The 16,867-nt window shown below is 41.9% G+C and overlaps 1 protein-coding gene across 1 annotated transcript in view; it reads right to left on the bottom strand.

Moving 5' to 3' along the window:
- Window positions 1–6,782: 6,782 nt before the first annotated feature.
- LOC145395439 (uncharacterized) overlaps window positions 6,783–16,867 on the bottom strand; it is a 29,329-nt gene continuing 19,244 nt past the window's right edge. The window contains exons 3-4 of the mRNA XM_080269043.1: window positions 13,485–13,595; window positions 6,783–6,958 (exon numbers count right to left, since the gene is read on the bottom strand). Coding sequence (XP_080125169.1) covers window positions 6,954–6,958; window positions 13,485–13,595 — 116 coding nt within the window. The 3' untranslated portion in view covers window positions 6,783–6,953. The remainder of the gene's footprint in view (window positions 6,959–13,484; window positions 13,596–16,867) is intronic.

Genomic DNA, 16,867 nt, shown 5'->3' on the forward strand with positions numbered 1-16,867 from the left:
GATGAGTGCTGTGAAGAGTACGGTACATGTAAGTACGAAGGAGCTAGGGCTACAGCGTGATTGGATGGTGAGCTGAGTGAGTTCTTTGATCTAAATGTGGGACTGAAACAGGGATGTGTGATGTCTCCATGGCTGTTTAATATATACATGGATGGGGTAGTAAAGGTGGAACCTAGGGCAGGGGATGTGGGGGTGGCTCTAATAAATGAGGGTGAGATGCAATTGGAACGTGGAATGTAAGGGGAGCAAATGATGAGGTGAAAGAGAGAGAGATTGTCCAGGTGCTTGAGGATGCGAAAGTGGATGTGTGTGGAATAACTGAAACAAAATGGAGAGAAAGTGTGAGAGAATGGGAGTATGGATGGGGTATATGTGCAGGAGTAGGTGAGAATGAGAGGGCAAAGGAAGGAGTATGTATAGTTGTGAGTAAAAGATGGAAGAGGAGCATAAGACAGTATGGATCAGTTGGATCAAGGATTGTGTGGGTAAAGTTGAAAGTTGGAATACAAATGTGGGCGATTGTGTGTGTGTATGCGCCAACGCAAGATCGTGCTAGAAGAGTGAGAGAAGAGTTCTGGACAAATGTAGAAGTGTGCATGGAAAAGTTTGGAAGGAATGATAGAGTGTTTTTGATTGGTGATATGAATGGTAAAGTTGGGAATGTGAAGGTGGATGGATTAGTTGGTGAGTGGGGTGTGCCTGCTGAGATAGATGAGAATGGGAGTGCGTTAGTGGACATTTGTGCTGGGAGGGGGTTGGTGATAGCCAATACCCTCTTCAGGCATAAAATGATCCACAGGTATACATGGTGAGTGATGAGAAGGGTGGGTGGTGAATTGAGTGAAAGGAAGGCAATGATTGATTATGTGTGTGTGGATGAAAGGATGCGAAGATGTATACTGGATGCAAGAGTTTATAGAGGTTGGGGGAGTGGACTTTCTGACCACTACTTGGTGGTGGCCAGAGTTAAAGTTCAAGTAAGATGGAGGAATAGAAGAAGGGAAAGACGAGAGGAAGGAGTAGTTGCAAGGAGAGTGGAAAGGTTACAAGAGGATGAGAAAAAGGCAGAGTATAAGAGAGAAGTGGAGGAACGATTGGGCAAATATGAGTTGGAGCAGATGGGGGACGTGGAAGGTGTGTGTAGAATATTTACAGAAGAAATATGTGCAGCATGTGATGTGGTGTGTGGAAGGAAGAGAAGACGGAGGGGGGTGCAAGGAACAGCGTGGTGGACTGAAGAGGTGAAACGGGCTGTGGCACAAAAGAAGGAAGCATACAATGAATGGATGAGAAATAGGGGCGTGGAAGAAGTTGAGAGGCGGAAGAGAGAGTTATATGTAGAAAGAGAGAGGTGAAAAGATTAGTAAGAGAGAGTAAGAAGAGAATGGATGAGGAATTTGGAAGGAATTTGAGTGTAAAGTGGAGGGACGGTAAGAAAATGTTCTGGAAAGAGGTGAAAAGAGTAAGACAGGGTGGCAGTGAAGTTAGCAGGGGAATGAAAGATAAAAATGGTAGATTACTAGTGGAGAAGGGAGAAAAAGTGAGCAGATGGAGAGAACACTTTAAGGAATTGTTGAACGTGGAGGATGGAAGTAATGCGAGTATAAGTGGCTGGGGAATGGCTGGGAGAAGGAGGGAGGTGAGAAGACAGGAAGAAATCAGTAGGATAGAAGTTGTGGAAGCAATGAAGAAAGTTAAATCAGGGAAAGCCCCAGGAATTGATGGAGTGTGTGGTGAAATGCTGAAGCATGGGGGAGAGATAGTAGTAGAATGGATGTGGAAGATGTGCAGATTGGCCTGGGAGGAAGGTAGAGTCCCGGAGGATTGGAAGTCAGGTATAATTATTCCCTTGTACAAAGGAAAAGGGGAAAAAGAAGTGTGTGGTAATCATAGGGACATTTGTCTTCTTAGTATACTAGGAAAAGTGTATGGTAGGATACTTATTGACAGAGTTAGAGAAAGAACAGAGAAATTAGTTGGAGAAGAACAGGGAGGCTGTAGGAAGGGAAGAGGTTGTGTAGATCAGATATTCATTCTCAGATCTTTAGTGGAAAAGTTTCTAGAGAAGGGAAAGAAGTTGTATGCGGCTTTCATGGATTCGGAGAAAGCATATGACAGGGTGGATAGACTAGGATTGTGGAAAGTGTTAAGAATATATGGAGTAGATGGGAAGTTGTTGAATGCTGTGAAGAGTAGCCTATGTACGATGGTGCAAAGGCTGCAGTGCGTGTGGATGGTGAACTAAGTGAATTTTTCTCTTTGAAAGTTGGGTTGAAACAGGGATGTGTCATGTCTCCATGGTTGTTCAATCTGTACATGGATGGGGTAATAAAAGAGGTACAAGGTAGGGTAGTGGATGTTGGAGTGGCCCTGGTGAGAGAGGATAGTGTTTAGAAACTCCCTGTACTGTTGTTTGCAGATGATACTGTGTTGTTGAGTGAAGACGAAGGGGAGCTGCAAGGCTTGGTGGATGAGTTTGAGAGAGTGTGTAAGAAACGGAATCTAAAGGTGAATGTAGGGAAGAGTAAAGTGATGGTCTTTGAGAGAGGTGAAGTCAGTGAATGTACAGCGAGGTTGGATGGTGAGGAATTGGAAAATGTGAGTACATTTAAGTACTTGGGTAGTGTGATGAGTAAGGATGGAGGTTTGGAGGGAGAAGTGCTTATAAGGGTACAGCAGGGAAGAAAGGTTGCTGGTTCTTTGAAAGCAGTGATAAGAAACAGGGAAGTGAGCATGGAAGTGAAATAGTTACTACATGACAGTATTGTGATACCAACTCTAACGTATGGAAGTGAAGCTTGGACGTTGTTGGAAGGACACAAGTCAAGAGTGAGAGCAGTGGAAATGAGTTATTTAAGAGGAGCCTGTGGAGTCACATGGAGAGACAGGCTGACGAATGAGGATATAAAGGAGCGTTGTTGTGTTGATGTGGATGTGATAGGAAGCGTTATGAGGAACACACTGAGGTGGTTTGGCCATGTGGAGAGGATGGAGGGCGAAAGACTGACGAAGAGAGTGTATGTAAGTGAGGTGGAGGGGGAAAGAGGGAGGGGGAGGCCGAGGATGAGATGGAGAGATGGGGTGGAGAGGTATATGAGAGAGGGGGGTGTGAGTTGGGAGCAGGGGAGTGAAATGGCGGGGGACAGGGCGACTTGGAGGCGATTTGTTTGTGGCCACCCCAAACGGGATTGAGGCGTCTGGCAATAGATAGATAGATGTGGAGGATTCCGGTGTTGCTGTTTGCTGATGATACAGTATTGTTGAGTGAAGATGAATGGGAGTTGCAGGGTTTGGTGATGAATTTGGGACAGTGTGTAGGAATAGGAATCTGAAAGTTAATGTAAACAAGTGTAAAGTTACAGTGTTTGAGAGGAATGAAGTCACAGAATGCACGGTGAGGTTGGATGGTGAGGATATGGAGAATGTGAGTGCATTTAAGTACTTGGGTAGTGTGATGATTAAGGATGGAACTTTGGGGGATGAAGTGCTTGAAAGAGTACAGCAGGGAGGGAATGTGGTTGGTTCACTGAAAGCAGTGATGAGAAATAGGGAGGTGAGCATGGACGTTAAGAAGTCACTGCATGATAGTATTGTGATCCCTACCCTGACGTACAGAAGCGAGGCATGGACCTTGCTAGAGGGGAAGAAGTCAAGAGTGAGAGCAGTGGATATGACTTGCTTGAGAGGTGCATGTGGAGTGACATAGAGGGACAGGTTGACGAATGAAGAAATGAAGGAATGTTGTGGGGTGGATGTGGATGTGGTTAAGAAAATTAGGAGAAATACACTGAGGTAGTTTGGACATGTGGAGAGAATGGAGAACGAAAGACTGACTAATAGGGTGGATTTAGGTGAAGCGGAGGGAGGGAGAGGGAGAGGAAGACCAAGGATGATGTGAAGGGGTGGAGTTGAGAGGTATATGAGAGAGGGGAGAGTGAGTTGGGGGGAGGGCAGTCAAATGGTGGGTGACACAGTGACTTGGAGGTGTTTTGTCTACGGCCATCCTTTGCCGGATTAGGGCGTCGAGCTATAGATAGAGAGATAGAAAATAACCTTTGTGTGCAAATTATTTGGGAAAAGTTTCAAAACATAAACATACTGTACTGAGCTTACAGGCACGAGTTTCCATGCTGTTACCGCTCCCAACCCATCCTAACTTCAAAATTCATTTCCTCAATAACAAAAAGGGTTATAACAATGTCTATTGTATCATGGGCTTCCCTAACCTTTGGGCTACAAAACTGTAAATAATTTACATATATATTTGTTACGGTGTCAGTAATAACATACGAAATGATAAGCAAATCAGACATTTTTAAGCTTTTTTTTTTTTTTCCAGTTTACTCGAAAACTATTGGACATATCAAATTGTCATTGTCCTCACTGGAAAACTCGTGAAATTCTGCATATAGGCATGTACTTTGCAACTGCATATCCTGAGAAAAATTTTGTACAGTGATGTTGGGAAGTCATTAGAAGCTAGTTTTCACCTAAATAAGGTTTCTTCTCACTTCATTTCTTTACATTTATTCATCTTTTTTTTTTTTTTTTGCTTATTGTATAAACATCAGCGAAGATGATGGGCTACGATTTGTAAAAATATAAGCATTTCCTGAGGGTAAATTTGGCCTTAGAATTCTTTTCCTTTCCGCACGAGCGGAGGCAGCCTAAGCAGGGTTTTGATGTTGTGCCTGGCTTGGAAACCTAATGCAAACTAATGGTGTGCAAGACGGTTAACAACTCTACGCTAAAACTAATGGTGAGATTTTGAATAAAATTACAGAGATAATTGGCTATGACCTTCTGGTCACCTGATTGAATTATGGGCCAAATTGGGCCAAAGCCCAGGCTGTAGGGCCAAAAATGTAAAATAACAGGGATGGGTAAAAATTGCTTTCTCACCATAACTCCTTTGAAGGTCGTCATATCAATATGAAACTAAAACCTAAAGGTTCCCCTTTCAAATCTGCATCCTAAATCATGCCTCATTTCATCAGGGGTGGGTCACCCCGAGTTTATGGTAGGGGGTCACCCGTTTTACTCCAAATTTGTTATTTGACATTGTTGACTAGATATCCTGTTGTGTTTATAATTATCTCAGCACTAAAATGACTGCAGAAGACAGATTTGCTGTATCTTGGCACCGCTTTTTGTTTATTTGTATTTTAACTCATATACCTTGGTTATGGGCCCCAGTCTTGTTTTTTAATTTGGCGGTCATCCCCCAAACAAAATAAGGAATTATGGTAGGTAAACGTTACATTAGGCCTAAATTGGCTAGGTACTGGTTGGTGCGATGACAAAACATACGTTTTCCTATGATTTATTGCTATTATTATTATTATTATTATTATTATTATTATTGGTTTGATAAGTCGAACTGTTTCATCCATTTCCGTTAAAACTGGTGCGTTTATTGATGGGGGAGGAGGGATATCTCAACAACAAAAGACATCCAAGGGAAAAGGTACTCAGAAAAGTTGCCCCAAATTTCAAAATATTAGAAAAACCAAGATTCCATGTGCAAATTCCAGAGTGACTGGAACTGAAAATTTACTGATGAGCTTAGGTTAGGTTAGGGCTAGGTTGGGTTGTATTAGATAAGATTAAAGTTGATGAGGTTGGTTTAGGTTAGGTTGGGTCAGGTAAGGTTAGGTTAGGTTAGATAAGCTTAGTTAAGTTTTGGTTGCGGTAGATTAGGCTAAGAGGCTTGGAAGCTAATGTACATCTAATATACTGTACAATAGCACTAGCCGTGTGTGTGTGTGTGTGTGTGTGTGTGTGTGTGTGTGTGTGTGTGTGTTGAGCAGCCAAAAGCTACACATTCAAATTGCACCAAAAATGGCACAAAAATCACAAAAAATTCGCTGATGTGAAAAAACTTGGTCCCATCACGATTGAAAAACGTTTACTATATTTAATGAGTGATCACATTTTGACCAAAAAACGCCGCTCTCGGCGCCTGGCATAGGATCTCTGTAGAATTTTTTGCCCACAGCTACAACTAAAATATACTATCGCAGCACGAGAGCCCTTTGCAGGAGCAAGTGCGAGGGGCCTGAAGGGCCCACGAGCACTTGTGAGTGAAAGAGGGGCACTCATTGGAGCGCATCTTTCCAACAAGGACAACGTAATTTCCAAACCACTCTTCATAATGGGCTAGGTTTTCTCATCACTTGTTAGGGTTTCACAAAAAAGTGTTTTCCGGATCCAGAATCTGTAATACGATCCGGATCGGTTCCAAAAGTTAACTGATTCTTCCCTGAGATATGGGCTATCTATCCACCAAAATTTGTCCAAATTTCTCTTTCAGTTTTTGAGTAATTGTGCTAACAAACAAACAGGGGTGAAAACATACTCTCCTTGTCGGTGAGAATGACACGAATCCTCCAGAAAACAACGCACTTCATGCCTCATTATTATTTCATGTTCTGAGCTGCAATAGTTTATTTTTTTTATTTTTTTTTTATTTGTACCTGGGAAGGAGAACATGAAACTAACGAGACTGTATGTGCGTGAGGTGGAGGGGAGTAGGGGAGGAAGAGGTCGAGGATGTGGTGGAGGATGGGGTGGAAAAGTATATGAAAGAGGGGGGTGTAAGTTGGGGGAGGGCAGTAAAAAAGCAGAGGACAGGGCGACGTGGAAGCGATTTGTTTGTGGTCACCCCTTACAGGATTAAGGCGTCTGACAATAGATAGATAGATAGACAGGTAAGGAACTGGAATCATGGTGTACAAGGAAGTAAATAAAAATGGAATAAACTGGTTATTCATTTTCCTTTATTCCAGTAACTTTCAGATTGCATTGTTTTGGCATCCTTCCACTCCATTTTCTTCATTAGTATCTCCCATTTTCATCTCAAATTTCATCCTCTTCTCATACCCAGTCTCCATCTCTTCTTGACTGGTTTAGGATGCCCGCTACACCAACGCAGTCACCTTTCCTGCCGCTGCTTACCCTGTTGCCAAAGAGGAAGTGCAGAGATGTAATTAGAGAGAGAGAGAGAGAGAGAGAGAGAGATACTCTGTTCACTCTAACTTGGCCTAAAATTGCCATGTCTCCATCTTATAAGCTCGTATTCTCGTCAGTTAAGGAATCTCCCTAACATCTCTTCCTTAGCAATTTATTTTTGGATACGCCTGGTCAATTTCCTTTTGCACGTTATTTATGCAGAGTATTACAGTATTGGTAAGATTTATTTTACAAAGGACACTGTAAAAAGCTGAATAAATCGATCAGGAAAAGGTGTTAGGGCGCTTACTTAGCGGACGAGGTTACCGGCCATGATAGATTTACTACTCGAAATGATGCTAGTCACGAGGAAGTGCTATGGAATGGATGTGGAGCCGTAGCATTGTCTTTTCTGCCACCGAGCCACAAAAGATGAAATATGGGCCATGGTGAAAGATGTGTAGTAGTAGTAATAGTAGTAGTAGTAGTAGTAGTAGTACCGGGAGTAGTAGTAGTATAGTAGTAGTAGTAGTAGACAGAAGTAGTAGTAGTAGTAGACATAGAAGTAGTAGTAGTAATTGTGGTAGTAGTAGTAGTAGTAGTAGTAAACATAGAAGTAGTAGTAGTAGTAGTAGTAGTAGTAGTAATTCGTAGTAGTAGTAGTAGTAGTAATTCGTAGTAGTAGTAGTAGTAGTAGTAGTAATTCGTAGTAGTAGTAGTAGTAGTAGTAGTAGTAGTAGCAGGCTGAAGTTGCCCTCCTCCTGCAGTCCACTATTATTCATTCGGCCGCTGAAGGGGGTTAAGGAACGTTTGTATATCCGGGCAGTGGAGTGTTACTTTGTCATTGTAGATATTTAAAATGTACTCTATATCCTTTCCAAAGCACTTCTTCGTGACTACCACCACACAGTATTGTACATCATCTGTTACAACTCACAATTCAAGGAGGGATGGCAGTTTTTCACCTATAGTCCTTCTACACTAAGTTGACTCAGATTTTCTCCCCTTTGCAGTTTAGTTCACGTAGCTCCGTAGGGAAATTAGACAAAACTTTGGTTCTACATCCGTTCCATAGCACTTCTTCGTGACCAGCATCATATTCTAGTGTTGATTTACTGTTACTACATAGCAGTGACGAGGGAAAAGCAGCAATTTTAGGCCAAGTTAAAGACAGTACAGTTAAAGTGGACGGAGTAACATTCAGAGAAATAAATCACTTCACTTTTTAGCCCAGTGGTTCCCAAAGTAGGGGAATTCCCCCCTGGGGGAAATTTGGTCATTCCAGGGAGGGAGGGATAAACAGATAAGGCCAAAATAGCTAGAGTGGCTTTTTTCATGTGTTGTCGGTAATTGATCTTATGTACGTATGTTTTATGGCCAAAGGGTTTTTGGCTTTTAATTTGTGCTTTTCAAGAGTGAGGATTGGCGTGTGGGACCTGCTGGTGGCGTGTGGCAACTATTGTATTCCCAGACAACAACATTGAGCCACTCAGCTGGTCCTGCCGCACTGCTCAGCTGGTTCTGCCGCGCAGTAATCAGTTTCCCTGATGTAAGGCAGGTTTTTCAGGTAAATGAAGATTAAATAACACCAGAAATGAATAGTGAATTATTGAATAAATTATGTGATCTGTGGGGTAATGGAATATTTTGTTCACAAATGGAGAAATCGGTGTGTTTACAGTAGTCTTCCTGGTGATGAATCAGCTAATAAGGTATGGAAAAATGATGTGTGCTGGTTAGAATAGAATGCTTCATGAATAACAATGTGAAATGCATCGTGAATGACTTGGTAACATTTTTATAACCTTCGAACAGAAATGAGAATGCATACATGTAAACTTAAAGGAAAGCAGGCATGTAAAAGGAAAACCCTGTATTGTAACTCTTGTGATGACAGCTCCAACAAACCAGCTCTTCGTGTAATTCCACGTTCAAAAATATATCACACAGTAAGAAGAAAATGATGTAAGAAAGTATGTACTGTAACTGTGAAATGGTGTAGTATACTTCAGTAGTAACCAAATTAATGCCCTGAAGCTTGATTGAATCCTGGGGAATACGTATCTTTTCTTTGTTCGACCGAGCGAAGCGGCACAGAACACCAAATTATTTTAGTCACAGTTTGGACCCCCGACATATTTACCCGAGCGAAAGGTTTATCGCATCAGCAAGAATTGCCGCCAGGGGTCCGGAGGAAAACTGTGTAGTACAGTAACGAACTTTTTTAAAATCTGTCAATTCTGAAGTTACAAGACAGATACCAATATCGAAATCCTATAAAAATCCTCAATTATTTTCATTTCATGGACAGCCCATAATTGCCAATAGTTTTTCTGTAAATAGAGAAAGTGATATTTTATATGGAAGATTAGTGTAACAGCCGGTTTCGCAAGAAGTAACGGTCTAAGGTTGCGAGTATTTTCCGACGACTGCTGAGAGAGTTGGTTTTAGGAAGTGTGAGGGAATACTTTTGATGTAAAACGATTTTTTATAAGGCAGAGTAGCGCAACAGCCGGCAGCAGCAAGAAGTAACGGTCTAAGGATGCGTGAGTAGCGCAGCAGTATTTTCCGACGACTGCTGAGAGAGTTGGTTTTAGGAAGTGTGGGGGAATATTTTTGGTGTAATATAATAAGTTCTTTTTAGTATTTTCAGGTCAGGAAATCAAGGGAAGATGACGAGCCACATGAGACAAAATTCAGCACTGCCTGGCTTGTTCGCTTGCTCGTTCAAACACGTTCCCCACTTTCAGTGTGGACGCCTACTTCATGTTTTCTGCATTTCGTGTGATTCCACAACAGTTAGAAAAAATTCAATCTCTTGTAGAGGTGTAATATACCAGGATCATGGAGTGAGTACCTTCTGATTAATTTCTGGTGAATGATGAGTATCTCCACTTGATCTTTACTAGGGTATTGCTAATTGACAGGTAGTGAACTGGTCATCCATCATCATGCCAAGGAATAAGAAGAGATGCCACCAGGAAGACTACATCCAATATGGATTTTCCTACACTGACAAGGACGACACAGAATTTCCTCAATGCTTAATATGCCACAACGTACTAGCAAATGATTCCATGAAACCATTTCAGCTAGAGCAGCATCTTGAAAAGATTCACCCAGGGTTAGCTGAAAAGAACTGATCATCTTTTAAGCAGAAATCAGATAGTTTGAAGAGACTGAGGCTGGATAACAGTGGATTCACCTAACATGCAAAACTTAGTGATAATGCAGTTAACAAACTTAAGCAAATCCCGCTGTCTAATAACAACGTCAAGTCACGGATAGATGATATGGCTAACAACATTAAAGATCAAGTGACTGACAAGACAAAGTTATCAAAGCAATTTGCCATTCAGTTTGATGAGACCACTGATATAACAAATCATTCCGAGCTTCTCGTTATCAAAGCAATTTGCCATTCAGTTTGATGAGACCACTGATATAACAAATAATTCTGAGCTTCTCGTATTTCCCCGATATGTTGATGATCAAGACATCGAAGGGGACCTCCTTTTTTGTCGTCCATTGGTCATGACAACAAAAGGAGAGGATGTGATGGAACTTATTTTAACTTTCTTTGATAAAGAAGGACTTCAATGGAAGGATTTAATCGGGGTGCCTACAGCCGGAGCCTCAGCAATGTTGGGGACTCGATCTGGATTCTTGGCACTTAAACTTAAGAATCTTGCAGTGATTGGGATACACTGCATGATTCACAAAGAACTTCATGTTTCCAACACATTACCAGCAGCCCTGAACGCCCACTTAAAGACCATCATCAAAACAATCAATTTCATCAAAGGGTCAGCCCTGAATACACGACTTTTCCATGACCTGTGTTAAAACATGGATGCTGAACACCAAACCCAGTGGTTCCACGCACAAGTCCGCTGGGTGTCAAAGGGCAACATGCTCGATCAGTTTTATAATGTTAGTGAAGAAGTGAAGACTTTCTTGGCCAGTCATAGTAAAGATGACCTACTCACCGAGATGAACATGCCAGTATTTCAGGCTCATTTGGCATACATAGCAGATATGTTCAAAGCTCTAAATGAGCTCAGCTAGAAACTTCAGGGTGGTCAGAGTAACATCATCCACCAAGCAAACATTATAAATACATTCATTGAATAACCGCAGCTCTGGAGGAGACGAATTAAAGACGGTCACGCAGCCCAATTTCACTGACTTTCTGAAGTCATCAGAGATGTCATCAACCACGTGCTCAAGGCAGGGATTATACGGCACCTTAACTGTCTCACTGACGACTTCCGGTGATACTTCACAGATGTAAATACCAATCAAGTTACCATGGCTATGACAAGGGACACATTCAAACGTCTTGTAGATGACGTTCCTACAGAGATCCAGGAAGAGTTTTTGGAACACAAACAACCCCTCGGGAAAAGATGAAGTCAACTTCCTAAGTCTAAGTGAGTTCTGGGTGAAAATGTATCCCATTTATCCTGGACTTGGTTAACAACTCTCTACATGTACTGCTCCCGTTTACTCCTACATATATTTTTTTTCTTTTTTTGTGTTTCAGACTCTGGGCATAGGCTTCACAGCCTGCTCTAAGGGCCCAGTAGTCCACCTACATACCATACCAAAGGCCGCGAGCCTGCAAAATTGTTCCTTCCAAGAGAAAAACAAAATACAAGAGAGAGCCAAATTCAAGATCCGATCATTTCGAGGTGCCTGGACACACTGCGTTTGAAAGACTGGAGACCATAGGAAGCAGGAAATACAGACAGAGGGAGACAGTTCCAGAGCTGACCTGTTCCATAAATATAGGACTGGGAGTAACAGTTAACTTTAGCATTAGAGAGTTGGACAGAAAAGGGATGAGAGTTTGCTGCTAGACGGGTGCTACGCGCCTGTCGTAGAGGTGGAGGAATGCATGCAGACAGTTCAGAGGAGCAGTGACCATTGAAGTAGCGATAGAAAAGAGATAAAGATGTAACAGAGAGGCAAAGAGACAGAGGTTGAAGGAAACCAGTAAGAGGAGAAGAGATGATAAGACGAAAAGCCTTTCACTCCACCCTATTGAGAAGAGCTGTATGTGGGAAGCCTCCCCACACATGACAGTTGTACTCTAAACAAGGTCGAATAAAACCCGTGTATAAAGTCAACAACTGTGCAGGGGTACAGAAGGTATGGAGTCGGCTTAGCACACCTAATCTCATGGAAGGAGATTTTACAAGAGATGCAATATGATCTTTCCAAGTCCCGAGTGAATGAAACCTTAAGAATGTTCAAGGATGATGAAAGATTGAGCTGGACATTATTAAACATTAATGGGTACTCCTGTGGAAGGTTGTGTTGGGTTGATCGGTGTAAGAACTGAGTTTTTGATACATTAAAAGCAACAAGATTATTCTTACCCCAGTAAGAGATACGCACCAAGTCAGACATTAGGTGTGCCGTAGCCTCATCCCTTGTTTGTTGAAGTAACTTCTGAGATGGACGATGCGGGAACAGAATGGAAAGGTGAAGAGTGGAATCATCAGTGCTTGAGTGGATAGGGTTAGATGTACAGCTTAGAAGGTCATTGATGTATAAAAGGAAAAGAGTTGGTGATAGGACAGAGCCCTGAGGAACACCACTGTTGATATAGCTACAAGAACGATGGCAGTCTACAATAGCGGCTGTAGAACTACCAGTAAGGAAGCTATAAATGAAGGCACAAATAGACGGATAGAAACCATAAGAGGGTAGTTTGGAAATTAAAAATTTATGCCAGACTCTATGCAAAGCCTTTGAGATGTCAAATGCAATGGCAAAGCTTTCGCCAAAATCCTGAGAGGAGGATGACCAGGAGTCTGAAAGATATGTGAGAAAATCGCCAGTGGAGCGCTGCTGACGGAACCCTTACTGATGATCAGAAAGAAGGTTGTGATAGGAAAGATGCTTTAAAATTATTCTGCTAAGAACTGACTCGAAAACTTTAGAGACACAGGATGTTAAATCAATTGGACGATTGTTAGAGGGTTGAGAATGGTCACCCTTCTTTGGAACAGGCTGAAAGAGACCAAACTTCCAGCAAGAAGGAAAGGTACAAGTTAACAAAGGCAAAAGAGTTTACCTAGGCAGGGTGTAAGCACTGAAGTACAGTTCTTGAGAACAACAGGAGGGACCCCATCAGGCCCATATGCCTTGTTAGTATTGAGGCCAGTGATGGCAGAAAATACATCAGCTGAAGAAATTTTATTGTCAGCCATGAGGAAGTCTGGTGGGGAAGTGATGGAGGTATAGCACCTGAATTGTATTTGTATTGTATTTGTTTTTTCTCAGAGAGAACGATTTCCGGGCTCCGGCCTTTGGTTCCATTTTTCATATATATATATATATATATATATATATATATATATATATATATATATATATATATATATATATATATGTGTGTGTGTGTGTGTGTGTGTGTGTGTGTGTGTAAAGACTGAAGTACTGAAAATAAGTTTGTTGTAAGTAAGGCAATAAAGAGTAGGTTGCCAGTGAAATATTTAGAACAACACAAATGCACAACTTACAGTGATACCTCGTACACACACTGCGTTCCTTCCAGCAGCGGCAGATCTTTCCCCCTACCTTCCACACGGCGTTGCCACGGCAGGTTGGACCAGGTCCTGGTGATGGGTACGCTGGAAGAAACAGAGGTTGGAGGAAGCTATTAAGAGAAGGAGGGTTAATGCGACGAGAAGCTTTTGACTCCATGTGGTTAAGATGAGCAATATGTGGGGAATTCCTCCACACAGAGTCATACTCCACACATGGGCGAATAACATCCGTGTATAAAGCTAACAACTGTGCCTGGGTAATGAAGGCATGGAGTCGGCTTAGCACACCCAGTCTCATTGAAGCAGATTTTACAAGTGAGGTAATATGTTCTTTCCAAGATTAATATTGGATGAATGAGACCCCAAGTATGTTCAAAGATGATACAGGGCTGAGCTGGATACTATTAAGAATTGGAGAGTTCTCCTGTGGAAGATATTATCAGGTTGGTAGATGTAAGGAGAGTTTTTGATGCATTTAAAACAACAAAATTACTTTGATCCCAGAGATATGAACCAAGTCAGACATTAGGTGTGCCATACCCTCATCCCTTGTTTGTTGAGGTAACTGCTGAGATGGACACTGTGGGAAGTGAATGGAAAGGTGAAGGGAGGAGTCATCAGCGTATGGGTGGATAGGGTTATATGTACAGCTTAGAAGGTCACTGATGAATAGAAGGAAGAGAGTTGGTGATAGGACAGAACCCTGAGGAACACCAGTATTGATAGCTCTATGAGAAGAATGGTTGCCATCTACAAGAGCCGCTATAGAACGACCAGAAAGGAAGCTAGAGATGAAAGCAGAGATAGAAAGATAGAAACCGTAAGAGGGCAGTTTGGAAATTAAAGATTTATGCCAGACTCGATCGACAGTGTTTGAGAGGCCGAGTGAAATGGCAAAGCTTTCGCCAAAGTCCCAAAAGTAGGATGACCAGGAGTCTGAAAGGTATGTGAGAAGTTTGCCAGCGAAGTGCCCCTGGCTGAACCCTTACTGACGATCAGGAAGAGGTTGTAATAGGAAAGATGCTTTATTTATTTATTTTTTTTTGTAAAGAATATACTAGAAAACTTAACACACAGGATGTTCCAGCAACTGGGTTATAGTTAGAGGGTTGGGAATGGTCGTCATTTTTTAAGTCTGGCTGAATGAGAGCAGACATCCAGCAAGAAGGAAAGATGCAAGTTAATAGACAAAGGCGAAAGAGTTACCTAGGCAGGGTATAAGCACAGAAGCACAGTTCTTGAGGACGACAGGTGGGACCCCACCAGGCCCATATGCTTTGTTAACATTGTGGCCAGTGATGAAAAAAAAAAAAAAAAATCAACTAAAGAGCTTTCAACGTCAGCCAAGAGGAAGTCAGAGGCGGGAAGTGATGGAGGAACAGCAATAGTATCATCCAAGGTGGAATTGGAAGAGAAAGGTTGAGCGAAGAGTTCTGCTTTATCAGTAGAAGAAAATTAGCTATAGAGCCATCGGAGTGGAAAAGGGGAGGGAACGATGATTGTTAGAAAGGTTTATGGCAAAGTGCCAGAAGGAGCGGGAAGAATTAGAGTTGGAGAGCTCAGAGCATTTAATACGAATGGAATTATTTTTAGCAGAGTGAAAAACAGACTTTGCATGATTCTTGGCAGAAACACGAAAGAGATGAGATTCAGGAGTGGGTTGGCACTGTTACTTTTTGTAGGCCTTGTCCTTGCTGTGGACAGCATTAGAACAAGAATGATTAAACCAAGATTTTTTTTTTTTTCTTTTGGCTTTAGTAAAAGAATATGAGAAAGAAATGTATGCTTCACTTCCCGAGAGAATAACCTCCATAATGTGTAAGGCACACTCAGATGGTGCTCGGCCATGAAAGCAATAATCATTCCAGGGAAGATCAAAGAAGCACTGCTTGAGAGCCTCCAAATCAGCAGCTCCGAAGTGCCACAACCATTGCTTCTTGGGAGGGTCAACAGGCCTTACTGGAGAGATAGGACAGGTTGGGGTGACAAGGTTGTGAATGGAAGAGCCCAACCTAGAGGAAAAATTAACAGTGTAAGTAGAAGGATCAGGAAGGGGTCAAGTGTTGGAGCTCTCTCTAAGGCGGTCAGGGATACAGGTAGGGTGCTGTACAAGCTGCTCTAGGTCATTAATGATAGATGAGGCATGGGCTTGTTCACCAGGTGGATCAGTGAAAGGAAAGAAGAGCCAAAGGTGGTGGTGAACATTGAAATATCCTAGAATGGAGTTTCAGAGAAAGTAGAAATGGAAAGGATGTGTTCCATCGGAGAAGTAATATAGTCGAGGAATTTTTTATAGTAGAATTAGAGGATATGTAAACAGCACAGATATATTTAGTCAGAGAATAATGGGAAAGTCGAAGCCAGAGAGTAGAGAATTCAGAAGATTCAATTCAGGAACAAGAGAGCACGATATGCTGTTGCGTACATTACACAACAGGCACGTTTGACTCTGATATGAGTATAGAGAGAGAAGGAGGATACAGAGAATGGCTTTGCTATCAGTTGCCTCAGACAGCTGAATCTCAGTTGGGAAGAGAAAGTGAGGTATAGAGGAGGAGAGGTGGTGCTCAACAGAGAGAACGTTAGGGGAAAGGCCACGAATGCTGCTGAAATGAAGAAGTGAGTCAGACAGTGGTTCCAGGTATCTTGCTGGGTCGTAATAGCGAGAGGGTTGCAGATAGATAGACATATAGATAAATAGACTGATAGATAGATAGGCAGACAGATAGATAGTTTATAGACAGAAGGAACGGCAGGACGGTCAGTGGCCCGTATTCTCGTCGGGTAAGGAGGCTCCTTAACACGTCTTCCTTAGCGAATTATTTTCCAAACTACTCATTAATATCCCCTGGTTTGATTCTTTTGTCTTTTTTATATCGACCCAGATTGCATGAATAACTCACATGAATATAGTAATGGAGCAGAATCAGAAATAAATCAGTAAGGAAGATGTGTTAGTAAAAATATAGTAACGAAGCAGAATCAGAAATATATCGATAAGGAAGAAGTATTAGTAAGAAAAATGAAGCAGAATCAGAAATAAATCGGTATGTCTGCTGGTGTGGGCGTGGGTGTGGTAGTGAGAGTTGGAAATGAATAAGTAATGCAAGATGGCTCAGTCTGCTGGTGTGGGTGTGGTAGTGAGAGTTGGAAATGAATAAGTAATGCAAGATGGGTCAGTCTGCTGGTGTGGGCGTGGGTGTGGTAGTGAGATTTGGAAATGAATAAGTAATGCAAGATGGCTCAGTCTGCTGGTGTGGGCGTGGATGTGGTAGAAAAAGATAAAGAGAAAAATAATATTTATTACTATATATAGTTCTTTAACTCTAACTTGTCACAAATTTTTGTAACACAGA

This window comes from Coenobita brevimanus, chromosome 31 (assembly GCF_032717465.1).
Source record: "Coenobita brevimanus isolate Jiangsu-jjx chromosome 31, ASM3271746v2, whole genome shotgun sequence".
Lineage (NCBI taxonomy): Eukaryota > Metazoa > Arthropoda > Malacostraca > Decapoda > Coenobitidae > Coenobita > Coenobita brevimanus.